The sequence below is a fragment of the Macaca mulatta genome, chromosome 14 (assembly GCF_049350105.2).
Source record: "Macaca mulatta isolate MMU2019108-1 chromosome 14, T2T-MMU8v2.0, whole genome shotgun sequence".
Lineage (NCBI taxonomy): Eukaryota > Metazoa > Chordata > Mammalia > Primates > Cercopithecidae > Macaca > Macaca mulatta.
Window position 1 is genome coordinate 120,792,210 of NC_133419.1, and position 27,389 is coordinate 120,819,598.

The window sequence follows — 27,389 nt, forward strand, 5'->3', positions numbered from 1 at the left end:
TGACAGATCAATGGTTTATTCCAAAGGGGAAAGCCCAAGCTGGATGTCTCCCTCCCCGACCCCTGCAAGCTGACCCATCCTTCCAGAGTCCCCACAGGCCTGGGGCTGTTGAGACGGAGAGGTCCCCACTGTGCTGCTCCTGGTTTTGTCTCGTCTCCAGTCCCTGGGCACCTTGACATGCAACATGGGTGGTAATCAGAAGGAGGAGGCAGCCTCTGATGGGGCAGTGGCTACGGGTGGGGGCAGTGTGTGAGGCATCCTTTGCAGCCAGCCCAGCCACACTCTCCATCGCCAGAGAGAATGCCAAATTATAAACTGAATGAAATTCTACAGGCAAATGGTACAGCAGCTGGGAAATGGTAGCTGGGCCAGTAGCTATTTTCATGGGTGGATCATATCGTGTTACGGGAATTATTTATCCCAGAAGAGGGAAGAGAGGAATATCTTGGCTAAGGTCATCCTGCCAGTCAGGAGAAGCCACCCTCCAGGGACCACAGACTCAAAGTGGCTGTGGTGGAGACCCACTGCCTGCGTAGGGCGATGTCAAGACACTGAGAGGTTCCCGTCTGCAGTGGCCAAGGGCTGCAGGCTCTGCCACGCTGGACACTGATAGGTAGGACTAGAGAGAGCACGTAGGGCCAGTCCTCTGGGAAGCAGGAGGTGGGCCATGTGAAAGGGAGATGCGTGGCTGTGCTGTCCAGGTACCTGCTGGCAACACTGGGGGATGGGGCCTTGGAGAGAAAGGTCTATAGGCCTGGAGACAGCAGGGCGTGGGCAGGAGAGGCAGGCTGATACCGTGCGGGTACTCACTGCTAGCCCCCAGATCCAGCCCGAGAGGAGGAGGGTGGTGGGTTAGGGCAGGCCCCACCTATCTCACCCCTGTGATGCGTTGGCCTCTGAGCACAGGAACGATGTTGACCATCTGAGGTCATGAGGCAGGAAAGGAGTCTGAATGGAGTGTGGCCAGTGGGGAAGTTGGAGAGGCCAGAACCTCCCCGAGAGGCTGGTAGAGGGCTGCAGAGGGCAGGTGCAGGACCAGGCTCCCTTCCACCCAGACAAGCACAGTAGCTTAGAAGGCAAGAGCAGCAGGGTCAGAAGGAAGAGCAGGGGTGTGGCGCCTCATTCCTTCCGCCAGGAGCTCATGGGGCTTCGTTGGACCCAATCCCGTTGCCTTTGTTGACGTAGAATGGCCGGTAGTGAGACTGTGGGGAAAACAAAGAGTGGTCAGGGAGGCCAGATGACAGATGAGCCCGCTAGCTAGACCCACCCTAGCCTAACCTGCCCCAGGAGGTAGCAGTGATCCAAGCCCCGACAATTCTAGGAGCCTTTTGGCCTGATCTGCAAGATCTACCTACCCTGTGATCAGGGGCTGGCCCCTAATGTCAGGATTTACAGGTTTGAATCCTAACTGGAGTCCATTCCCATAGTTAGTGGGTGAGCTTGAACCTCAGCCCCCCATCACACTGGTCGAAATTTCTCTCCACAGCTCAGGAGGTTCCTCCAGCGCTACCACAGCTGCTATTTATATAACACTTTCTACTCCACGGAACTTCACAGCACTGTGCCGAGGGCTATATGCGGATGCACTCATTTAATTTTTACAACCACCCAATTACATAGATTACTATTATCATATTCATTTTATAGTTGAGCAAACCAAGACACAGAGAAGCTAGGCAACTTGCCCAAGGTCACTCAGCTGGTAAGCAAGGAGCCGGAATCCAAGCCTCAGCAGGCTGCCTCCAAAACCCACACCCCCAGCCCCCAGTTCTCGGCATCACTTCTCTTATGGCGAGGGCTTCCAGGATTTTCTTTGGCTCTCTCTGCATAAATCTCCCTTACAGAGGGGGTGCAGAGAGGGTAAACAACTGCCCCAGCCCAACACGGTCCCAGGCTCCCCACAGCCCTTTGCCTCTCTCGTCCTGCTCCTCCTCCCCCAGCCATTGGTATTCAGGGAGCATCTCTGGAGAGAGAGCCCAGTGACAGCTCTCCCAGCCTTCTCCATGCATTGTATCTCCCAGTAATTTCATGAAATCAGCGTGCCCCACCCCACCCAGATCACTTCATCAGGGCCCTGAGGAGGCAGCCCTCCAGGATGGAGTGGAAGAGCACGGCTTAGCTGCTGCTCACCCAGGCAAGCACCATCAGTCCCTGGAGGGTCTCAGGAAGAGGATTTGTCCCTGAGCTGGGTGAGAGGCTAAGCCCACCCCCATGCCCTGCGGATCCCAATACAGGAGACATCATTTGCCCCTCATACACACACCCCAAGGGTGCACTGCCCTTGGCCCTGTCTGCCAGGGAACTGACACCTCCTGGTCAGCTCCTTGCCTATGTCTGGTTCACAGCAGGACTTGTGGGCCTGAGGGATGCTCAGACCTTGCTTAAACCACCTATTAAACAAAGGAAGAAACTGGGACCCAGGGAGGAGAAAGAACAGCTAATTACTGGCAGAGCAGGGCCTGGACCAGGTCTCCTGACCCCCAGGGGCCAGCCGGGACCCCAAGCAATTCACAGGGCAAAGTGAATAGATTTGGAAATGGCTGAAGCCTTTCTTTGAGGAAGACTGGGTCAATAATATGGGTTGCAGGTCAATGAACGGCATTGTCTGGTTAAAAGCCCAGAGTGGTAGGTGGGCATCAGAGCAGACTGCTCCCCTCACCCTCCCTTCCCCTCCCTGGCTTGAGGTCACAGCACATATGATAGTTGGAAGAGCTAGGAAATCATCCTAATTACAGATGGGAAAACTGAGGCACAAAGGAATCATTCTTCCTCACACAAGGTCACACAGCAAGTCAATGAGACAGCTGGGGCCAGCCCCCAGGGAAACTGATTCCCAGCTCAGCCTCTCTGCACCCCAGCACCTGCCCTCCACTCTCCCAGCGCTGGCTGCTTGCTGGACACCAGAACCCTGCCCTGCCAGGGGCCTCAAAGTGCTGATGAGCCTTCTCTTCAGGGTCCCAGGCTCTGAGAGGGTGGAAAAGTATGTAGTAGGGAGGGGAAGGACTGAGTCTAGAACGGAAACCTTCTTTTATCTCCCCATATCTGCTTTCTGCAGTCCTGCTGTTGCAATGCCCCTGGGCCCAGCTCCAAATTACACACACGATCACTTAGCTCCCATTGCCAGCAATTAAAGATTCTCTCCAATTAAACTATCCCCAGCCATTCTTTGTGTTCCAGGGCAAATCACCTCTCCTGCTCTGACCTCCAATTGCAAGGACAGCAAGAGCCAAGGGCTGTGGCCCTGGTTCCAGCAGAGCTCCTGATGCCACCCACTTGCCACAGCAGCTGGCTGACTCCTGTAGCAGGGCCTAGAATGGACCTACAGGAGAAAGGCGTTCAGGCACACGGGGGCTCTGCATGTGAACTACAGTCCCTGATCACGGAGCTCTCAGTCAGGGTCAGCTATGTCAGATCTAACGGGCACTGGAGGTCATCTCAGTCCCCACATCATAAAAAGCAAGAAAGTGTCTCAGAGAGGGTATCTAACTTATCCAGGACCCCACAGTCAGCAGGTGGCCTGGACCCCAAAGCCATGCTTCCCTGTCTTGCTGCTCTTCTGATATCCCTGGCCTAGGGTCATTAGATATTGAACCTAAATATGTCTATTCCCAACTTTCCAGCCTCTCCCACCCCCACACTATCACCCCAATGGCCTCTATGCTATCAGCACTGGAGAACTGCCCCGGGGAGGTGGGACCCATCTCTAGGAGGAGGCCTGTCCTCCTGCTGGGCTGTTTTACAATCCCAGAGCTGGCAGAACCCAAGCTGTCATTCCACTAGCATAGGCATCCAACAAGCATTCGCCAAATAAAAACCCCAAGGCTGCCCACTTTATAGATCAGAAAACTGAGGTCCAGACAGTGTGTGTTTAGCCAGTCCCCTGCCCATTAGCCCTGACTCTCTACTACCCTCTGCTGTGTGCAGGTATTCAGGCCACTGCTGCCTCCTTCTCTACCCCATGGCCCAGAGAAGTCATCATCCTCCCACAGACCCTGGAACCTGTTGCCCCCAGGGAGCCGGTCTCTGGATGTGCCCAGGCCCTCCTGGCAGTGCTTTCCTTACCAGCATAGTCTGCTTGCCAGATTTCCAAGTCTGGGGCTGGGCCTTGGGGCTTTGGCTCCGCATGAGGGAAGGATAGCCTGGGAAGACAACAGACTCAAGTCAAAGGGAGCACCGCTGGTGGTCAGGGGCCCCCGGGGCCAGAGCAGCACAGCTGCCTTCTCCAAAGTGACCACCAAGCATCATCCAGCCCATTACCAAATGCAGCCGCCTGAAGAGGCGTGCAGCAGCCAGGGCGCCGCAACCGAAATTCCTGGGGAGGCTGGCCAAAGGGAGGAGGCAGCAAAGCAAACAGGAGGAGGAGGAGCTGGCCAGGTGGGCTGGACCAGGCAGCAGGGGAGTGTTACACCCACATCCAGTGCAGCATCACACTGCTCTGCAGAGATTTCCACTCACCTTCCCCGGAGGTTTACACCACAGGCCCTCCCCTTCCCAGAAACCAGGAGCACCACGCATAAGCATGACCTGCCAGAGTTTCCTGGCAGGAGGCGCTCACTTGGACTCCCCTGCGCTGTTTGGACGATGCTTCCCATTCACGGAGCCCCACTTGTGCCAAGCACTGTGGAAGGGACTTTGTAGACGTCTCCTCACTGAGCCTGGCCCCTGTATCTATGAGCTATGGAGCTCAGCAGTTTGCCTGAGTTGCACAGCTTATAAGCAGCAGTCAGGATTCCAAACCAGGTGCTGCCGGACTCCCAAACCCAAATTCGTGTTTTTTCTCCCCGGCTCTGTGGCCTCTCCCCTGTTTCACTAGCCAGAGACTAGGGCCTAGAGAGGGCCAGGAATTTGTCAGTGTGGCCGCCACCCAGGGTTAGGACAGCAAGTCCGAGAGGCCCAGAGCAGGTGCGCTCTCTGAGCTTGGTTGCAAAGATGCTAGTCTAAGGCGGGGCCTCCCTGACTCCCTCCGCCTCAGCCCAGACAGACCAGAAAGGAGCTCTGGTTCACAGCACAGTGAAGGCACTCTCAGTGTCAGCCATCAGCCTGCAGGGAGGCCTGGGAAGACACAGGCCATGACCTGGATGCTGAGGCCCTCAAGAAATAAGCAGGGTCTGTCCTGGGCCAGATCTCTGTCCAGTGAGAGGCTGCGGTCTGTCTTGGGGAAGCCCCTGTCCTGCCCTGCTCTAAGCGAGGATGAGCAGGTCAGGCTCATGATGAGCACTGCCAGGCTGCCTGAGGGCTGGCCCTTCCCAGGTTGGCACTGAGCAAGGAGGAGGGGGAGGAGATGGAGCAAAGGACCTGGATCTCTTCCTGCATCTGGGGGTGGGGGCAGCCTTGGAAGGGGGGCATTCCAGGGATCCTGAGTGGAGATTAAGAGGGGTAATTCAGGCCTCATCTCTCAGTTCCCGGAAAGAAAATCCCACGCCAGCCATGAGAGAGGGGAGAATGGAAACAGGGGTGGGGTCAGGGTGGCCCAAGTCACCCGCCTTGTGCAGCAGGCAGAAGTCCAGATAGAGTGTGCTGGGGTGGCAGGTGGGGCATGCATCCCTCTCCAGGGAGCTCTGGGGAGAAGGGACCGGCACACCCTAGAAGTGGCAGAGAGCCCCCCGTGTCCCACCTGGCCCGCTGTGGGAGAGAAAAGGGGAGGAATGGAAAAATGGGCAGGTACCGGGATTAGTTTTAGACAGCCCACTGCGACCCAGTGGTTTGGAAAACTCTGCAGTGGCCTGTCCCAAGGTGGTGAACTGATAGGGGGTTTTCCCAGTGCCTGCTGGGAGAGAGAGAGGCATTAGTGGCACAGTGCTGGTCCCACGAGGGGCCAAAAGGACCCACCCCTCATGCTGGAGGCTGCTCTGAATCACACCTGAGGGCGGCCACCTCCCCTGCCAGGTGCTCTGTGGTCCAGGCTTGAGCAGAGAGCAGAAAGGCACCTGCTAGAAGCCAAACAGGCCAAGGCAAGTCCTGGAGCTCCCCAGGCCCGGATCAGGGCTAGGACATGCCCGGGGCTTCTGCAGGCTGGGACCCTCCACCCGTAGTCCTGTCTCCTTCATCTTGCCGGCAGCTCCAAGAATCCCTTCCCTGGGTATAGTGTAGGACTCTGGGCCAGAAGGGACAACTGAGTGACGAGGCCTCAGAGGCCACTGCTCAGGGATCTGTCTGCCCTGCAGAGCCCCTTTCCCTCTCCTGAGCCCACCCAATTTGCTGATCTTGACTTGCAGGCCAGATGTTCGGGGTGCCAGAAGAGAGACAGGGTTACTCCCACCACAGCCATTAGAGCTGTCCCTGGGATCTTTCAGGAGATACATGAGGGCCAGGGGCCCATAGCTGGGGTCTGGTTCAAGCCTGCCCCCTCGGGATGCTCCCAGCCCCAGGGGACAGGAGGCATCGACCACTCTCCCTTGTCAGAGTGCTGCAGAGCACCGCAGGCAGGCGGGGGACAGAGTGCCAGAAAAGAGGATCAATCTTGGGGGACCTTAGGGTCGTCTGGTCCTGCCTTTCCCAAAGGGGCGCCTGCAGGATTGGCTCTGCAGGATGCTGGCAGGTGCTCCATGGCCACAGGACCCTAGAGCCAGCCAACGCTGCGAGTTAAATAAACTCCGCAGTAGGAGAAGCAGCACCCTGAGGATCAGAGAGGTTGGGTGAAGGGGATATGGTGTGTCCCCCCGTCCTGAGCACTGAGAGCTGTTGTTGCAGCGTGTAGGTAGAGACTAGAGAGTGGTGAAACAAGCCCTGGGAAACGCTGATGTAGCCCAGCCCCCACTCCTGTCCTCATTTTCAGCAAAGACCATGGTGGCAGCTCCCGGGCTCTCATCTGGCCCCTGTATCTATGAGCTCAGCAGTTTGCCTGAGTTGCACAGCTTATAAGCAGCAGTCAGGATTCCAAACCAGGTGCTGCCGGACTCCCAAACCCAAATTCACGTTTTTTCTCCCCGGCTCTGTGGCCTCTCCCATTTCACTAGCCAGAGACTAGGGCCTAGAGAGAGGCAGGAATTTGTCAGTGTGGCCGCCACCCAGGGTTAGGACGGCAAGCCCGAGAGGCCCAGAGCAGGTGCGCTCTCTGAGCTTGGTTACAAAGATGCTAGTCTAAGGCGGGGCCGCCCTGACTCCCTCCGCCTCAGCCCAGACAGACCAGAAAGGAGCTCTGGTTCACAGCACAGTGAAGGCACTCTCAGTGTCAGCCATCAGCCTGCAGGGAGGCCTGGGAAGACACAGGCCATGACCTGGAAGCTGAGGTCCTCAAGAAACAAGCAGGGTCTGTCCTGGGCCAGATCTCTGTCCAGTGAGAGGCTGTGGTCACTGGACAGCGAGGTGAGGGAGGAACTAGCAGCTCAGGGAAGAGACCCAAGCAGGGTTTGGGAGGTGTGGGGCAGCTGTGGAGGAAAGCAGGGGCCAGGGTGGGCAAGCTCACCTTTCAGGGAGAAGGAGGAGCTGCCTTGGACGACGGGCAGGTCATTGTCAGAGCTCTGAATGCTGGAGGAGTACTCCCAGACCCGGGAGGTGTAGTTACCTGGCAGGGCAAAGAAGGGCTGTCAGGCCCCCACAGCTGGGAGGGGGAGAGGAGGCAGGACCAGGACACAGCCAGGTCTGTGACTCTCCAGCCGCCGGCCACAACTTAACCCAGGATGCCACTTGTGATCCCAGTGATACCTCACCCCCATCCTTCTGCCACCATAGCTACCTTTCTAAAATATAAAGCGTAGTCCGGTCCCTGCCCTACCTAAAGGCCACTGTCCTCAGAATAAGGCGCAACGTCCCAAGCGCAGCCCATGGCTCTGTCGTGAGTTGCTCTCCCCAATCCCCGCCACACACCCACCATCTCCCACTTCTTGGCTTTGCCTCTATCCTCCCTCCACCACTGGACATTCAAACCAGGCTAAGTCTCAGTGTCTGAGACACTCCAGCTTCTCTCCTGCCCCAGGCTATGTACCCAGCCCCTGTCCTCTGCCTAGGACACTTCTCCTGCTCCCCACCCTCGGCGATTCAAGGGTGGGGTCTTCAAGTGTCAGCTTACATGGCACCTCCCCAATGTCTGCATGTGCCTCAGCCCCATCCCCACATCATCCTGCACCCCCTACCCTCTGGGTGGCAACTATATGTTCAATTGTCTGTCTCCCGCAGTGAGCTCACATGAACTAGGAATGTGCCTGTCTGGCCCCAACATCACACCTGGTGCCTGGCACAGAGCCTGGTTCCTGGAAGGTGTTCATTGTATGGTTGATGGACAGAATGCATGAACCAATGAACAAATAAATACAAACACATCCTAAAACTTGGGGATGAGACAGTTGATAGTTGCCAAGTTGAATAGGCTAGCACACGCCTATGTGCAGGCATGTCCCATAGTCCAAAGGAGAAGGCAATGGGAAGGGGGTGGGAGGAGCTGCTAGGGCACTCAGAGGGCACTGGAGTGGGGGGCTCAGAGCCCCCGTGGGTGATGCACACTTCTCCAGCACCCCCATCTGCCAGGCTTGAAACATCAGTGACCTCCTTAGTCAAGCTCACCCCTTGGCTGCTTGTGGGGAGGGCTGGGGGCTGACTTTCGGGCTCAGGGGTCAGAGATGGCTGGGGCTGGCCACCTGCCCCTGTGCAAAGCCCTCCCACAGGGATCCCAGGCAGCTTCTGTAGCAAGGCCTCAGTGAGCACGTCTAGCCAGGGCTCTGCGAGGCCAGACACCTTGCCCTTCTGTTCACTCATGCCTTTAGTCTCTCTCTCAACAACTGCTTCCTGACCCCCTCCTACTTTTGAGCTCTGGGCCTGTAGCAGCGAACAGGACAGACACAGCCCTGTCCTCAAGGTGCCCATGGTCTACTGCATATGTGGAGGAGGGGGTGCCACTGGTCACGGCTGTGAATCCAATCCTGGATGTAGAGGCCCAGGCATTGCTGTGGTGCCCCTGACCCTCCAGTCTCCATGGCTCTTGTCCTCACAGAAGAGTCCTCCAGTGCTATGTCTGGGGCGGGGGCTGACCCAGTCCCCTCCTTCCCCGTGCATGGCTGGCACGTGACCAGGAGCCCCCAGGACAGAACCAAGGGCTCCCAGAACCAGGTCTCATTGAGTGGATGGCCCTGCCCCGGAGCAAATGGTCCCCTCGGAGCACTGGGCAGAAGGAGACCCTGAACTTAGCAGCTCCCCCTAGGGAAGCCACGTCCCCACCCCCATTTCATCTCATCTAGGTCTTAAGGTGCTGCTCACTCGCCTCACCTCCTGGAGCTCCAGGGCCAGTCCCATTTCCTGCCATGCCTTCCTTTCCAGTCACAGCCAAGCTAACAACTAACCACTGTACGACTTTTCACTGCAGAAGTATGCAAATCAGTAGATTCTCTGTGGGCCCTCGTGCCCTCATACTGGCTGGGGGGCTTCCCCACACTTAAGCCCAAGGTGGCTGCTCAGCCCCAGTTTTCCCCAAATCCTTCCTCAGGAATCAGAAGAGCACACGGACTCAAGGATCTCCACGGATGCCGAGATTCCTGGCTATTTTTCCTCCAGCCTAACTGTGTGCCCCATGCATGTACACACACACACACACACACACACACACTTTAAGCTCGGTAGGTAGGACCCCTCTCCACCCGTGTCTGGGCCCCCTACCCATCCCAGCTTCCCACATTCATCTCACACTGGGGTCTGAACCCCGTGCCCCCTGGCCCCACCTCTATACCCCTCCTGCCTGCAAGTCCCCATGAACTCTGTGCACCCTCAAGCTGAGCCACCACCTACCTTTGGTGCCATAGAGATTGTTGAAATTCTTCTGGGTGTTCTCCTTGGTGAAGCGGCCGGGAGATGAAGGCTGGTATGATGTCCGGGCCCCACCTGTGAAGCAGATGAAGGGGGCTGTCATTGCAGAAAACGGTCTCATGCAGGACACCTTGTCCCCAAAAAGTTGCCCAAGTGCCCATCACAGGACCTGGATTCCACCACTGAGAGAGGTCCTTCGGGTCTGACATAAGGCAATCAACTAATTTATCACCAAAATTGGCATGCTTTTGAAGAGTAGAAGGGCTCTGTTAGTAACCATGAGGAGAGCATCAGCATAAACCTGGAGAGGCCATGGCAACCACAGGGGCAGAAGCGGTGGGAGATCAGAGCCTCACTTCACAAGTGCTTTCCTTTCCGCACACCTGGGCTCTCACAACAGCCTTGTGAGGAAGCAGTGGGGACTGATAACCCCACTGATACCCAGCTGAAAACAATGAGCTCCCCATGTGTGTTCTGGTCCTCTATTACCTCAGTCCCTCCCCACCTGACCCTCTCATAACACCACACCCCCAGTTCTGGCCCTGCCAGTCCTTCCTGTAAGCTTTTATGCCTGTGGTCCCTGATGCCCTCTGCCCATCGCAGTCATGCCCCTCTACTGAGCACAGGTTCCCGGAAACTCACCCCTCCTGGGAAGGAGTCACAGTCACTGTCAGTCCCACTGACCTCAGAGCTCCCAGACTCAGGACCCAGTCCCTTTAGGAGCCTTGTTTCTTTCATCTCCTTGGTGACTCCTTGGTGTCCTCCCCACACCTCCACCCTGAGCCTGGGAGCTCCCAGAGGGCAGATTTCCTGTCCCTCCCATCCTCAGCATAGGCTACCCACAGTGCTTGGGCATGGATGCTGGGGGAACCTGCTTCTTCCATCACAGACATCATAGACTGACTCACAGCAACAGAGCTGGGAAGTCTCCCAGCATGTGAGCACAACCTCCCCTCTCTTCAGATATGGGTACTGAGGCCTGCCCAAGATCCCCCAGGCCCTAAGCTGTCAGGGTAGCATCATAGTGGGTGCTGTTGTTCCCTCCACCCCCTCCCACACCTGCAGGAGGCTCACACCAGGCCCTCAGTCTCCTACAGAGCAGGAGAGACCCACAGGAGCCCATCAGGGCACTCGATGACACCCCAGGGCCTGGTCCATGGATGGTAGGGACAGACAGGAGGGACAGGGCTGGGGCGAGGCCTGGTGGGGTTTCTAAGGAGAGGGGAGCTGGGGCTGACTGGTTAGAACAGCTTATCCTCTCCCAGAACTTGCCTAAAGGCACAGCACCCTGGGCAGGGAGGAGGCAGGCTGGCTGGCTGGGGCCTGGCCCACACCAGGAATGTCAGAGGAGGGAGAGCCCAACAACCAAGAAGCCCAGGGGTTGTTTTCAAACTGGGTGGGGCGGCACAGGTGCTTTTCTGTTGAGCTCATCTCTCCAAATCCCCCAAGCCTCTCCCACTGTGTGTGTGTGTGTGTGTGTGTGTGTGTGTATGTGTGTGTGTAAGACATGTGTGAATTACTGATTAGCTCCTGGAGGCTTCCCCCTCCCCAGCCCCTGTGCCTTCCCCATGCCTCCCTCCTCCCCCAGTCCCACTCTCCCACCCGCACAGGCACACACTCTCATGGTCCGAGGGTCGGCGCACCCGCCCTTATGTAACGGATATTTCTGTGGTTTGTTGCTGGCGCCCAAGAATGAGAGGCCGCCACAGGACAAGGACAGGCAGGCACTGGTCTATGCTAGGCCAGCACCTTGCAGGCTGGGACTGTCCAGGGCCTGGGAGGGAGGGCCAAGGGAGCCAGGGTGCAGAGCCGGGAAACTCAGAAGAAGAGGCACTGCTCTCCCCGCCTAGGGGAGCAGAATGGTCCTGGGGTCGGCAGCCATCTCAGAGGGCTCAGCCCCTACAAAACCTGAGCCAAAGCAAAACACAGCACCAGCCTGGCAGAAGGGAGCCCAGGAGACCTCCGGAAAGAAAGAGAAGCAGAGGTGTGGGCTAGAAGTGAGAGGGCAAGGAGGGCAGAGGGGCTGCCTGTGCGGCCGAGGAGGATTGCCTCTGAGGAGGTGGCACCACGTAACTTCTCGTTCGAACCAGGACGCTTCTGAGAGCTAACGCAGACGCTGTTCATAATCACATCAGGACAACGTGCAGATGCCAGGACTTTCCCACGCAAACTGGACATACCATCACCCCCACCCAGAAGGAACCTGGCTAAGAGTCACTGCATGGACTTTGCGGGTCCCCTGGGCAGCAGGAGAGATGCTGGGTCTAAGGTGAGAGGGCTCCCTCTTACCTTTGGGTGTCAGGTACATGGAGTATCTCTTCATGGTGTCCGGTGCACTCCACTCACCCCCGAAGCTGTTCGTGTAGTTGTTCACGTAGCGATGGTCACCACCTAGGAAGGAGAGGGTCGGGTCAGCAGAGGAACCAGGTAGGAAGGAGGAGGCAGCCCACTGGGGACTTTGGGGGCTCAGATGAGTCACCCCATAGCCCACCCCCTACGTCCCAGGGAGAGCCAAGTTTCCGCAGCCTCCGAGAATATGACGCCCTGACCGGCATTTGCTCGGTTCCTGAGTTCTTGGTGGAGAGGGTGTCTGCAAAGAGCCACCCACCCTCTCGGACGGAGCCCTTGTGAATAAGATCGTGTGCACAGCACTTCCGAGCACTTCACCTTTACAAGGTGCTTCAATGCCCATTTCTTATTTGATCCATACATCAACTGTGGTTACATCCCCCTGAGACAGATAAGGAAATTGAGACTCAGGAAGTAAGAGAAGCAGCTTGCCCAACGTCACATGGCAATAAGGGCAGAGTTGGGGATTGAGCCCTGGCCCTCTACTTCCGGGATCAGTCCCAGCCACTGCTGGCAGCCTAAGGTGAGGGGACGAGGTCTCAGTGTTGGCCTCCATGGCCCAGGTATTCAGGCAGTGGAGTGAGCTGCTATGGCGGGGGCCACTCACCTGCAGACTCCCTAACCCCCAACTCAAACAGATCTGCTGCTCGACGCTTGATTTCCCTCAGCCACACCCAGTCCATTCCTTTCTCTTGCAACTTCCCCGTGTTCTACTTTCCCTGTCCTTCCCTCTCTCTCTCTCCTGAGCAAGAGGAGGAATGTGGCTGAGAGCCTCGTTCTTCATCTTCATCACCTGCACCTGTCTGTGCTCTGGTGCACAGTAGATACTCAAAGAATAAACAAACGCCCTTCTAGGTGTTAGCCCAGCCCTGTGCCCCACAGAACCCAGGATGAAGTGGCCTGGTGTCTCCTAGCACAGGGGCCTTTGAGGTGTGGACGAGTTCCTGGTCTGGTGGGCAGGCTGGCATCAGGGAGGAGTGGATGGTCACTCCACTGTCTGACTCACCGGCCACCACCTCCTAGAGCAGACACTCTCCCAGCATCCACACAGCAGCCACACAAAAAAACAACATAGGGGCAGAGGAGCCGCCCCCACGGCCCCAGGCACAGGTGTGGGCCACTGAATCAGCAGTGCCTATCCCTGCTCCTGCTTGCCACCTCGCCACACACCTCATACAGGACGCAGGGCCACACCTGTACAGAGGCCGTGGCCAGCACTGTGACCTAGAAATGGGACACTGAGCGGCCAGGAGGCTGAACAGTTTCTGCAAGGCTCATTCCACCCCAGTCTAGGCCATCCCCCCAGGCCTGGCCAGACCTCACCGAAGGGGCTCCCCTGCCAGGTTTGTACCCCAGGGCTGATGATTATCACACTCCTCAACCCCACTGTTGCAGCCACCGGCAGCTGCAGCTTCTCAGATGAGAGGGCATGGGAGACTGAATAGCAGAGTGTTCAACCCCGCCGTACCCCCTACCGAGCTGTGCGCCCTATGAAAGGATGCGTCTCTGAGGCTCAGCCTTCTCACCTGTAAAATGCAGTACACCCCGCAGGGAAAATAAGGTAATGTGCATGAGGAGCTCAGCGAAATGCCCAGCATCGAGCGAGCACTCAATCATTGTCAGCTGTCACCATCACCATTAGCATCATCACTATTGTCATTAGAAGGAGGATTTCGGGATCTGAGTGCCGTTTGAAGCCATATAATCATATGGCTTCTTGCTGAAATGGCTTATCTGTCCTTGGGTGTGACTGAATGTCCCCCACATTTCACAGGGACACTGTGATACTGCCATCACCAAGGTGCACAAATGGCCTCCTGAACCCCAACCCTTCCGCACACTCCTATCCCCCTCATGTCCTTCTCCTCCCCCAAAGAATCATATGCTGTGTCTGGAGAGCAATCAGGGGTCCTTTCCTTTGGGGTATTCACGTCTAGCATTCATTAAGAAGGCTGTACTCTCAAGGCCCCGTGCAACACCTGGGACATCGGGTGGGGCCTTGGGGAAAGTGCCCAGGCTTCAGGCCCTAAAGGGACTGGGTGGAAAAGGACTTAACAATGTTGTTTCTCAGGTTCAGAGGTTTTCTGTGAGATGATTCAGTTGACCTCTGAGGGGACAGCATGACTCAGAAGAAGAGCTGACTTCAGGGGAGCTGGTGAGTCACAGAGACACTGTCCCACCATCCCCAGCCCAGCCCACCAGGCCAAGTCCAGCCTCTGGGCTCAGCACTGCTCAGCATGGCCATGATGACAGGCAAGTCCTCCCTCCAGGCATGGCTGCAGTTCTAGGTCACGTCTGCTAGAGTCTGCAAAGCCACCAGTTTGGAGTATGGCCCGTACCAGGGGCAGGATCCATACAGCTGCCGGGCGGGGCCCGGCAATTAGATGTAGATCTGAACAAAACCAGTCTCTGAGTTTGATGGACAACCCACAGAGAGGAGGCATTTGTGCAGCCAGTGCCCAGGATGTCCCTGCTCTGGAGGCCTCTTGTTATAGCTGCATAACTTTGGCAGCAAGTTCAAAGGAGGGGGAGGGTTAGAATCCCTGTATCCTAGTCCAAACAGCCTGAGGAAGGGTGGATGGGTGGGTAGGAACAATGAGAATAAGCTCACCGGACGCCAGCCCATGTCAGGCAGCAGGAATTGATTTGGGACAGAAAGGTCCATGGCCTTGGGGCCCAGCCACGAGAGGGGACCTACCGTTCTCCATGTGGTTCCTCTCAATGAAGTTACGGCTCAGGTCCGCCTTGCACATCTTCTCAACGTGGCGCATGCATACATTGAGCAGGTCGTCCTTGAAGTTGCCTAGCGACTGTCCCAGGCCCTCCCCCTCCAGCAGGACATGATAGGTGGGCAGGGGTGGGGGGAGAGAGTAATTGCTCATCAATGCACCAAATTCCTACCAAGAAAGGAAAAAACCATTAACTGCCTGGGTCTTCATGAGCTATGAGGACTCTTCTCTGCCAGGGGCTCTCACAGTGCAGCTGGGGATCTCAGTGCTGCAAGCCCCACTCTTCCTCACTGGACGTTTGTTTCTTCTGTAAGGTGAAAAGGTTCAGCTAAAACTCACTGGATGCTAACAGCCCTGATGGCATTGGCATTCAGATGTGTGACTCCACGACTCCCACCGCTAAAGTGGGTGCATCTGTTTACCTCATAGGGTTTGTGAGAGGGACACAAGCTGTGAAGACTGGGAGTGAATGCACTAAAGAAATGCAAGGAATGACTATGGTATTCAGGGTCAGCCACGGTGGTATTTCTTTCTTTCTTTGTTTCTTTCTTTCCTTCCTTCCTTCCTTCCTTCCTTCCTCCCTCCCTCCCTTCTCCTTCCTTCCTTCCTTCCTTCTTTTTCCTCCTTCCTTCCTTCCTTCTTTCTCTTTCTTTCTTTCTCTCTCTCTTTCTTTCTTTCCGAAGCCTCACTCTCTCGCCTAGGCTGGACTGCAGTGGCACGATCTTGGCTCACTGCAACCTCCGTCTTTCAAGTTCAGGCAATTCTCCTGCCTCAGCCTCCTGAGTAGCTGGGATTACAGGTGAGTCCACCATGCCTGGCTAATTTGTTTTTGTTTTTGTTTTTTGTAGTAGAGATGGGGTTTCATCATGTTGGCCAGGCTGGTCTCGAACTCCTGATCTCAGGTGATCCGCCCGCCTTGCCCTCCCAAAGTGCTGGGATTACAGATGTGAGCCACCACGCCCGGCCCACAGTGGTATTTCTACCTTTACATGCCATGCTCAGTGCTGCCTTTGCACTTCTCATTTCCCTTCCTCCTCACCGAAGACTCTGTCCTCCCTCTCAAATCCTAACCGGCCTCCAAGACCCAGTTGAAACTCCACCTCCTCCACAAAGCTGTCTTAGCTTCCTCTAGCCCGCCTGCCCTTCTCTGAGCTTCTACAAGCACTTATCTCCTGAGCCATATGCTTTATCATTTAATTACACACTTTTCTATATTGTTCTCTAATTGTACATGTCTTATCTTCCCAGCTGGATTGCAGTTGCTTGGGGGCAGAAACCATGTCTTGTACTTCTCTATTCGCCACAGCACCTAATAGAGTACTGGGCATGCAGTAGTATCCAAAACACTCTAGCAGATGGAAGGATGAATGGACGAATAGACAAATGGACTAGATCCAAGATAACAAATAGGCAGCACTCCTACGCCACTGCCCCTCTACCCGATTCACTGATCTCAGAAATCTTTCCTACCGAGCCTACGGCACTGCTAGCACATATCAACTGAAGTTCATAAAAGGTGATATTTGTGTGCCATCTTGAGAGTAGGTAGAGAAATGGATTGGATTAAAAAATTAAACAGAGAGAATGGCACTTGGATAGATGGATGAATGGATGGATGGTTGGATGACTGGATGGTGAATGAATGGATAGATGAATAGGTAGATAAGTGGATAGGTGGATGGATGGATGATGGAGGGGGGTCTCGAAAAGTGCACGGGGAAATTGAGGGCTTGAGTGACAGAGGAGTGGCTTGTTACCTGAAGAAACAACACAGAGTCGCTGATGCTGTGCAGCTGCTCCCGGGTCTGCTTGTCTTCATTCAGCACCTTGGCCCTCTCATCCAGAGCATCCACGATCACCTTCACTTGGTCCACAGCATCCTGCTCCCGCTGCTCCAGCGCAGCCCTCACTTCCTCCTTTTGCTTCTCCAGGTCCCGCACCAGGTCCCGGAAGTTCTGCTCCAGGATGGCCTTCTCATTGGTGGTGAAGCTCTAGAGGTCCAAAGTCAGGGAAGGGATTAGGCAGGGCTTTAGTTAGGGAAAGAAATCTCCCTAGTTGGGTATGTCTTTAGGTTTCCAGCACAGGGTCAGGGCATTCCCACTGCCCTAACCTGGCAAGTCTGTTTAGCCAAGAATCTCATTCAAAGGCATCACTGAGGGATGCCACCTACTGATAGAGATAGCCAGGTTTGTTCACAGCCCACATTCCTACCGTGGCTCCTTCCTCTTGGTGGGTTGATATGAGCCATCATTCCCTGTGGGCCCCAAAGTTCTCCCATGGGTCACAATATGCTCCCTGAAACTCTAACCAGAACCAAACATCCTTCAGAAAATGAATGTATATGTAGAAATGTGTATTCAGAAAATTAATGTGTATGCCAGCTGTGTATGTAGTCAGCGTCAAGCAGGCAGTGATTTCAGATTGTAGTTTGCAATTACCCAAACCACGGCAGACACATATTTAGCCACAATGGCATAAGTAGAGAAGAAATGGTGTGCATTTGGTGGCTGGGGAGTCTGGTGGGCAGAACAGACATTGGAGAACATGAGAAGACACACTGGGGTCTTTACTTGCTGGGATAATATGAAATGGGTATTAGGTCACAGACAGGATCCCACCTGAGTGCCTGGCTCAGACTGAGAAGGGCAGTCAGTGAGAATGTCAGAGGACGTGGGAGAAGCCAGAAGAAACACATGTGGGATGTCTATGTGTGCCTGAGACTCAAATGGGAGCCAAGGCCTGCCTCTTTCCAGGCAGGCCTGGTGGGGTAAGGGAGCAGCAAGGTGAGCTTGGGGGCGCTCACCTTGATGCGGTCCTTCTCCTTCTGCCACTTCTCAGCTTCATCCTCAATCTCAATGATCTTGAGCTGCAGCTGCTCCTTTTGCAGTGACAGCTCTGTCTGCAGAGAGAGAGCCAGGATTGGAGAAGTCAGGGGGAGGAGATGGAAGAGAACCAGAGAACAAGGGAGAGGGTCCACCCAGGGGGCACACTCGCAGCCAGGGCTCATCACTCATCTACTCAGCTCTTCATTCAGCAAACATTCATCAGGACCTCGGATATGCCAGGCACCATGCCAGTCGCCAAGGATCTAGCAGTAAGTTAAATACCATCTTGCTATATTCTCAGGCCACTAGGGCTGGACATTCTAGCCTTGTCTTTTTAAGGGCTAAACCTCTGCTTGTCTCCTCCACCCAGCATGAGCAGGAGGGAACTCATTTACAGGGTGCTTGCCCCTTTCAGTGGACCTGCAGACACTGGGAAGAGAAAGGAAGGGGACCCAGCCCAGCTCAGCCCAGCCCAGCCCAGGGAGTGTCTCATGGCAGTAACAGTGTGCAGCATTTCTATGGCATGACGTAGGGCTGTGTTGCAAGCAGCAGCCAGGGTTGCCTCTGGCGTGGACTCCGTCTGGGCATGCACAGCTATAAAACCTGTTTATGGGAAAGGGAAGGCATTCTGCAGTTTTGGCAAGACAGGGACTTTTACCCAGGGGCTCTGGGGAAGGAGAAGGCTAGAGAGGAAGGCAGTGTAGAGTGGAAGAAGGGGTTGTAGGGACTCCTGCTCAGGAAGAGGACACAGACTGTTGGGGTCTGGGGTGGTTTGGGAAGAGGTTGTATCAGTAGTGTGCTAGGACATGAGCTTTCACTCCCATATTCACCTTCCATTTGGGGAAGTGCCCTTCTCTGAAAAGTGGCCACAATAGAGACAAAAGGAGAGGCATGAAGCTAAGGCCAGTCCCATCCAGCCAAGCCTCTGTTCTGCTGGGCTGCCCTGTAGGACTCTCAAAGCCCCTTCCAGCATGGACAATAGGTGAATGATCTCCACCTGACAGAACGAAGCATCCAAGGGAGCCTTGGATTGCTCCAGATTTCCCCACTACCACTGGGTTTTGAATGCAGAGTCCCACCCCTTTCTCTGGTCATCTCCTTGATGAGCCCAAAAGAATAGTCAAGGTGAGGAAGCCACAAACCTCTAGGAATGTGAGTTCCAGCAGCCAGGAGTCATGAGCACCTGGACACGTGCATCACTACACGGCACAACTTCTGAACGCCCCACCAGGCCAAGGGAGGGCTAACAGCGGACCTGCTGCAGGCACCCAGGGAAGTGGATCCGATGGCAGACAGAGTTTCCCTGGCCTTCTTGGAAAAGGTGCCCAGAGGGTGGGGAAGGCATCAGGCAAGAGCCGCAGAGCTTTCCAGACAGTCCTTGAATCCCTGTCCTCCCCGCCCCCACCCCCACATTCCTGGGCTCTCCAGGCAGGGAGATTCAGAGTTGTTCTCAGTAGCATTTGCCCCACCAGCAATGGGCTGGAAATGCCACAGCATGGAAAATACCATTACCAGAGATGGAAAAGAGGACCTAAGGAGATGAGGATGGAGAACTGGCCCTATCTCTGGAAAAAAGGCTGGAGAGAAGCCAGCAGTCACTAAATAAGATGGTGAGAGAGTGGAAAACAGAAAGGAGGCCCACTGTAAGGGCAGAAACTAGACCGTCACACTCTCTGAGGATGCAGAGCCCAAGAGTCCAGGAAACACAGGCTGGCAGATCCCATGGCCCCAAAGGCCTCCGAGGAGGCTGGACCTGGCAAGCAGATCTGAGCTGTGAGGAAGAGTCCAAGAGAACCAAGACTGGGGTTCTATCCCAGGCACCTTTCTCACCCTGGAGAACTCCTGAGTGAAGCCCGAGGTCGGGGAACAGCTGGAGGCCCCCAACCTCCTGACCCAGCTCAGCGATGGAGGAGTTGGCACCTGGGTTCCTCACCCTACCTTCCACCCCCAGAACAAGGTCTGATGGAAAGGAAAACAGAGAACAAAAGCACAATCCCTCCCACCACAGGCCAAGGCCCAGCGCTAGTAAAAGTCCTGTCTCAAATAGGGGATAGGCAGCCCTTCCATGAAATGAGCAATGGTGGGCTCAGAGGGAGCTCACCGGGAGCACAGGACAGCAAGTGCCTCTGAAAGTTGCCTAGCTTCTCTGTGCCTCAGTAGCCTTGTCTGGTCCATGGTGGGCAGGAAGAGGACCTGCCTCCCAGGGAAGCTGTGGAATGCCCTGGGATTGGGAGTGAAGCTCCCAGAAAGCATCTGGCACAGCGTGAGCACCGTCTGAGCAATGGTCCCCATCGTCACTGTTGTGTGGGCACCTTCCATGGACCAGGGGCCAGGCCAGGTGCATTCACTCACACCATGCTCGCAGCAGTGTGTGCAGCGTGGTGGGCAGGTGGGCCCGGCATTGGCAAGTGAGGAGCGCGGCAGGTGTGATCAGATGAGGTGTTGGTAGTGTTCAGAGGTGAGGACAGTGTATGCTGTTGGATTGGGATCCAGATGGAACGTGTACACTGTCCAGACACACAGTGAACAGCAGGCAGTGCATAGAGGCTGGCGAGGTCAAGACACTGGGCTGAATGCAAGACGGAAGCATAGCTCATGGATAATGGAAGATCAGAGCACACTGGCAGAAATGAAGGAGGAAAAAAGGGGATGAGGGTGGACTAACCACCTGCAAGTGGAAGAAGGTCTGACCAGAGAAGGTGAGGGCTGCAAGGTTGGGGCTGCAGAGGAGGAAAGGTCTCCCCAGGTGAGCATGGATTCACTGGCCAAGACAGACGAAGGAGATAGAGTTCAGCGATGCAGAATTCAATGGGGATTAGAACAAAGAAGTGTCTAGGCCAAGGGCAGGGTGATGCCAGTCCCCCCGGAGTCCATCCTGTGTAAGGGAGCCAGGGAAGAGGGCAACAGGGCTAGCTGAGCACCGAGGGGTGGAGAGCAGAGCCAGAGGTGTTGGCGGATGACGTGGAAACCTGTGAGGGCAGGGTCAGAAGGGGAGACTGTCTGCAGCTGTGGGTGGAAGAGTCGGTCAGGGTGGAGGAGAGACTTGGCCTTCTATTTCTCTGGGGCACTGAAGAAGTTGGACACAGGCTGGGAAGGGGCCTTGTTCCCACAGCATGTCTTCCAAGACCAGACTGGCAGGACACAGCGGGTTCTTGGAGTTCCCTTGGACTGGGAACTCTGTGCTGCTAGAATGCTCCTTTATCACCTCTGGGATGAGTCCTACCCTGTCAGGGGAGGAGCATTTGGGGTGAGACCTAGGGATGCACCTCGTGTCTGTTCAGCTCTTGGCAATTTTTCCTGTATAGGAAGTAATATAACATGGGAAGGTTTAAAAGATGCTGGGCTCTCCTTCAACACTAGTAGAGGGAAGGGAGTGTTGATTACTGAGCATCTACAATGTGCCAGGACTTTTCTCCTTTAACCAGCAAAAGCCTCCTGTGGAGGTAAGTGGCATCATCCCTCCCCTCCCCGCCCCATTTCACAGGTGTGAAAACTGAGGCCTAGAAAGATTACACAGCTTGCCTGAGTTCTCACAGGTGGAAAGCGGTAAGGCCAAGCTGCAACAATAGGGCTCAGATCCTATTCTGTGCCTTAAGAGGCGCATCTAGAGGTGGTGGCACCGGGCTGTCCTGTGTGCCTTCTGTGGCATTGTCCTTCCCCTTCACTCCTACTGACGTAAGCCCCACCATGCTCCCTTCACCTCGCAGATGGCCCACTTTGGCAGTTCCATGTCTTTCCTCTTGCCCCCGCTTCCCTCCCAATTCCCTCCCCACACCCTCCCCATTGTCCTGAGGCCCCAGCTTTCTCTCTCCCTCTCTCCCTCTTCCTTCAGAAAGTGGTTAAAGGCCCTGATGGCTGACAGGGCCTCTGATCCCCACAGTCTCGCCCTGCCCACGCCTCCCTCCTGACTTCCTACTCTCCGCTTCATTCCTCCCTGCCCAGACCTGTCCCTAAATGACTCCTTTGTTCCCTTCTCCCACACCTGTCTGGTTGCCTCTTGCTCTCTGATGCCAGGATCGGGCACTGCATGGGCCACCCAGCCTTGAAATCCTTCAGCCTTGGGTGAGCAGAGGCTTTCCTGAGAGCAGACGGGTGGTGCAGCAGCTAGCAGCGCCTCAACCTGGACGTGGTCTTCAGGTGGAGACACACCTGAGCACCCACCTGGATAGGTGTACCTGCACTGCCTCCAGGGAGGAGAGGACTGGCCATGATCTTCCCCTGGCCTGAATTCACTACAAGGCCTGTCGGCTGTGACATTTGCCAAATGAGCCAGTTAATTGCCAGATTTGTACTCCCAGACAAATGGTAATTATCTGGATAAGAATCTGAAATGCTGGATAGATTTCCCCATTTCCACCCGGACGTCAAACAGCCTGGGATCAGTTAGTCTGCTTAACTGGGATTTACTGTTCCTTTTGCTTCCTCACAGCCTCAGGTCAGGGGAGGGGTGAGATGGGGCAAGGAAGGTATCACCCTGGCCATCTCCAGGCCAACAGTGGGGAAGAGGACAGAATGCCAGGCCCACGGAGTGTTAGCAGCCCCCTCGGTCTCCTTCACCTTGCAGATGGGGACACAGGCATAGTGGGAACCTCCCCTCCCTGAGCCTTGGTTTCCTTGTGGTGAAATTGGACTAGATCTCCGATTCCTAACCCAGCTACATATTAGAATTCTCTAGGGAGACCTTTAAAATACCTCCTTGGGTAAGGACTGGGAATTTTTGTTTCAACAATGCACCAGCTGATTGTGGTCTGGGGATTGCTGGCCACTGGACTCAGTGATCTCAAGAAGACCCTTCCGATCCTACAGGAACAAAAGGGCTTAAAATAGCAGAGAGGAATCCCAGCTCTGCCAATCTTGAGTGCTGTAACTTGTGTAAGTCTCTTGACGACTTTGAGCTTGTTTCTTCATCTACAGGTAGGACATGCTGGGCCAGGCACTGGCACTCAGGTGTGTGCCATAGACACTGGATTGTCTCCTGCCTGCCTGTCACTTTGCTCCCCTGCTTCCTGTCTCCAAGCCTCTTTTATTTTGTTGTTTCCCCCTTAGCACCCAGAGAGGTCACCCTGCCTCCTTTCTCACCCACCCCGTCCCAGAGCAAGCACTCTCCCCAAAAGTCACCAAAGTCTCCAGGGAAAGTGGGCCCAGCCCCTCCAGGGCACCCTGGCCTTTAGCCCAGCTCCCCTTCCCGAATCCCAAAGAGCTTTCCTGGGCAGACCAATGCTGCTCAGAAACGCAAGGACCCATGGCTTCCCATGCCCAGCAACCAGTGGCTCAGCTTTTGTGGAAGAATTGGGCAACGAGATGAGAAACAAAGCCACGATATGGTGAGAGAACTGAACTGAACCAAATGGTGGGGTTGAGAGAGTGGAGGAGGCATGAGGCTGAGCCTCTCCAAAGCAATGCTCCTGGCTGAGTGACCTCTACACATGCCTCGTCGTGCTGCCACCCCAGAGCAGGCCAGACCCATGTCAGGGCAAGGCCACCCAAGTGCAGCCAGCCAGCCACCCAGGAGGTCTTAACATCCTGGCCTGCTGAAGCTTGAGATAGGCAGAAGGAAGACCATGAGACACAGACAGGGATGTATGTGTACATTTCAATCCCACCCACCTAACCTAGCCTGGGAAGTGTCCAGTGGCAGAGGGGAAGACAGGAGGACATGTATGGGACCTATTGTGACATTCAGGATGGAATCGGAAACATGCTGACCCAGGGAACACTAGAGGAAGGTGCTGTCATATTGTCGCACCAAGTGATCTTTTTCTAACAGAGACTCTGCTCAGAGCTGAGGCCCAGGAGACAGGCACCCACAGCCCTGGGTGTCATCTTAGCCTCACACAACCAACCAAGGCAGGTCTGAGGCTATGTCACCTGGGCCTTCACCACTGGCCTGCAGAACAGGTTCTAAACAAGGGCTGCTTGCAAACAGCTATGTGTGGGCTGATGTTTGGGTCTGCAGGAGATGCCTCAAAAGGATGCCAGGACTGGCATGCTCATTCACTTTGGCCCATCTACCCACTAAACCTGCTCTGTGCCAATGTCCCCCACCTCTGACATTCCAGCAGAGCCAGGCCGAGACAGCTGGGATGCCCAGCTCAGTCTCCTGGCTGCCTGTCTCCACTTCTCCCTGCCTAGCCCTATGCTGCAGGTGCACATGCATGTGCACACAAACGCACAGGCTACCTGAAGCTCCCACCATGACGGTTACTTTAGGGGACCAGGCATTTTCTCCTAAAGCACACATATCCCAATCCCATCCCCTTGGGGCCCCTTCCCTGAGGCATTCTCAAACACTGGAAGAGGGCTTAGGGGGCTTCCTCCTCAAACAAGGACCTTGGACAGGCCCCTTCCTTCCTCTATGCCTGTGTCCCTATTTGCAAGGTGAGGGAATACTCTGTTGGCCTGGCATTCTGTCCACTGCAACTTGATGTTGACTGATAGCCACTCTGCGTAACTGGGCGGGTGCTCCCCAGTCCTGTCTGTGTGTATGAGCCCTGCCTCCCGACCTACATCATGAGCCCTCCCTCAGAAAAGAACTGTGAGTCCCTCAGCAGCCCCCATACAGGAACCTGAACTCTGAACTCTGAGCTCCTGGCACATCCAGACGGGGCTGCCCAAGACCTTCCTGCCCACCAGAACCACCTCTTCCAGGGGTACCCAGGCTTAAGCAGAGATATCCTTGGTTCAGTCCAAATTTGAGGCCAAATCCTACATAGAAGATGATCAATATTTTGCTTGTAGTCGAGGTGGGAACCTGAACCCTCCGTCTTCTTGACACCTCTTTGCCCCCTCCTCATCCTGAGGCCTCAAAGACATTTCTAAGAATGCTATGGCTCTGTGGGGTAATTTGAAAACCAACAATCTAGCCTCACCCCTTGGGAAACTGAGACTGAGAATGGAAAGGACTTATTCACAGTCTTACAGTTAGTTAGAGGCAAAAACTGGCACTGGAACTCAGTCACATTTCCTAAAACCTTGTCTGGGGCTCTGCAATTTCTCAGTTGCTGTGATGAGGATGATTGCCTCTTATTCTGTCTAACCTCCCAAGTAAGCTCCCTAGAATGACTTTCATGGCCCCTGTCCCATCTATATCTCTCAGTATGAAGCCTGAGGCCACACTGGGGTCGGAAGATGGGGGAAGCTGGAAACATCTTCCTGGGCCAAACAAGGCTTCTGGAAGGGATCTGTGAGTACATTCCCCTCCCTACCTCAGCCCCTTCTGTCCAGGGGTGTGAGTGAGAGATGAAAGGAGAGAGTAATCAACCAGCTCCTCCTGGTCAGGAAGCCTGGGCAAGGAGGAATCCTGTGCTGTCCAGATCTGAGACGTGCAGAAGCTCTTCAGGAAAGTGGAGTTCACTGCTTTGGAGGTCAGGAAGGTTTGCCCCAGGAAGGCCACCTGTAGGTGTGTATCTAGGGAAGAGTGAACCCCACATCTGTGGGGCAAAGGGCAGTGGCCACAGCTGGGCCCTTTGCTCAAATCACCTTCCCCAGGTATGCTACATCCACAGGCCTGCACTTGCCTCTGCTCCTCCCCATAGAAGTACAGGCACAGGCACATAGAACTCATGCAAACACTCTTACGTATCACATATACAAATACATGCAAACATTCACAAAGGCACAAAAACACCCACGTGCACATAAAATAAACACATATACAGATGCTCCTCAACTTGTGATGAGGTTATTTACCAATAAATCCATTGTAAGTTGAAAATGTGATAGGTCAAAAATGCTTTTAATACACCTAGCCTACCAAGCATCATAGCTTAACCTAGCTTGCCTTAAACTTGTTCAGAACACTTACATTAGCCAAGAGTTTGGCAAAATCTTCTACTACAAAGCCTATTTTGTAATAAAGTGTTGAATTTTATGGAATACTGTACTGAAAGCATAGCACTTTCACACCATCATAAATCAAACCATCCTAAGTCAGGGACTAGCTGTACATGTACACGCCATCCACACACAAACTCCAAACTTCCCCAACAGTGTCCGCCTGCAGGAATAGGTGTGTCTACACACAACTACACATGCAAAACACAGGGCCCAGCTGAGAGAAGGATAAAGGAGGCTGTGGAGGAAGTCAAGAGACCAGCTGGGGATCAGCTAGAACAAGCAGCCACTGTACCACAAATAAAAACTACAAAGACAAAAGAAAGGACATTTCAGTGGACCCCAAACTTCTCTCTTCTAGTATCTTTCCTCACCCACAACCCATTCCCCAGGGGCCAGACCCACTCAGATTAGAGGAATTATCTCTTCTTCAAATCAAAAAAAAAGAAAGAAGAAAGAAGAAGGAAGAAAGAAGGAAGGGAGAAGGGAGAAGGGGAGGGGGAGGGGGAGGATGAGGAGGAGGAGGAGAAGGAGAAGGAGAAGGAGGAGAAGAAAGAAGCACCCCAGCCAGGCACAGCGCCCAGGAGTGAGTTCTGTGCTATTGGGTCATACTCTCTGACCTGACTTGAATTTATCCTATGACTTTGGTCAGGCCCCCAGTCTTTCCTGAGTCTCCATCTGCTCATCTAGAAAATGTCCGGTCTCCTGAGACATTAGGGGATTGGGGAGCCACCTCTGATCCCCAGGTGGGATTGGGGGGACACGGGGTATGAGGGGAAAGAAATGTTTTCTAAAAGAGCCAAGGACAGCAGAAACGTAAGCCCCAAGCCCGAGGAAGCTCCAGTGGAGAAGATGAAGGTCGGAGGGGTGGGGTGAGAGAGGACAGGCCTGGAGGAGCAGGAGGGGCCCCAGCATTTACCTCCTTCTCGGCCTTGGCCTCCTCCACCGTCACGGTGCTATGATTCTTGTGCTCTTGGAACATGCAAAGGTAGCAGATGCAGGTCTGGTCAGTCTGGCAAAAGAGCTCCATCGTCTTGCCATGCACGGGACACTTGCGGGCCTCAAAGTCCCGGATGGGCTCGAGCAGCTGGTGGTCTCGGAAGGCGGCGCCCTCCAGGTGGGGCTTGAGGTGCAGCTCGCAGAAGGAGGCCTGGCACACCAGGCAGGACTTGACCGCCTTCTGCTTGTTGCCGATGCAGGAGTCGCACAGCACCTCCTCGGAGCCGGACTTGGACCGTGAAAAAAGGCCCGTGTCGGCCCGGGGGTAGCTGTTCCGCCGGGTCTCCCCGGGCTCCATGATGGACACCGCGGGCTTCCGGGACTCTGAGAAAATGGACTTGCGCAGCTCGCCCTTTTCGGCAAAGGTAACGGGTGGCTTCTTGGCAGCCCCCAGCTGGAGCCCTGCGTACGGCGACCTCTTGCCTTCCATAGAGTCCATGCTGAAGTAGTTGGAGTTCTTGTCCTCCCCGGACTCGACAAACTGGATGATGGGTCGCCGCCACTCATTGCCCGCGAACAGGGCGCTCCTCCCTTCCCCTGGCTTCAAGGCACTGCCCAGGCTCTTGCCCTCAGCTGCCTCCCCACCGTGCCCGTTGGTGGTCTTGGCATCCTTGCCGTCAGCCTTGGTGCCATTCTCCAGGCTGCCATTGGGGCCCGACGGGCTCCGGGCATCCCTGGCTTCTGGGCTCGACCCGTTGCTCCTGGAGGCATCTGCAGCTTCCATCTCAGGATGCTTGGCTGATCTGTTTCAGGCTTGCTGGGGTTCAGGATAGGTGGCCTTTCTGGCTGGCGTCTCGGCAGGGAGTGGGGCAGGCAGCCACAGGGCCTAGAGACACACCTGTGAGGAGGAGGAGGGGGAGTAGGCGGAGGAGGAGGAGTGGGAGGAGGGGAGGAGCAACAGGCACAAGCCTGACACAGCGGG

At 55.2% G+C, this 27,389-nt stretch overlaps 1 protein-coding gene across 4 annotated transcripts; it reads right to left on the reverse strand.

The window, feature by feature from the left end:
• On the reverse strand, positions 1–27,300 carry TRIM29 (tripartite motif containing 29). 4 transcript variants are annotated; one of them, XM_077960630.1, is made up of 10 exons: positions 26,388–27,300; positions 17,614–17,709; positions 16,568–16,801; positions 14,780–14,978; positions 12,022–12,123; positions 9,715–9,807; positions 7,406–7,504; positions 5,666–5,764; positions 4,063–4,139; positions 1–1,202 (listed from the first exon to the last, which is right to left on the reverse strand). In XM_077960630.1, the coding sequence occupies exons 1-10, from the start codon at positions 27,189–27,191 to the stop codon at positions 1,140–1,142; spliced, it is 1,866 nt and encodes a 621-aa protein (XP_077816756.1). In that variant the 5' UTR covers positions 27,192–27,300; the 3' UTR covers positions 1–1,139.
• Between the last annotated feature and the right edge of the window lie 89 nt (positions 27,301–27,389).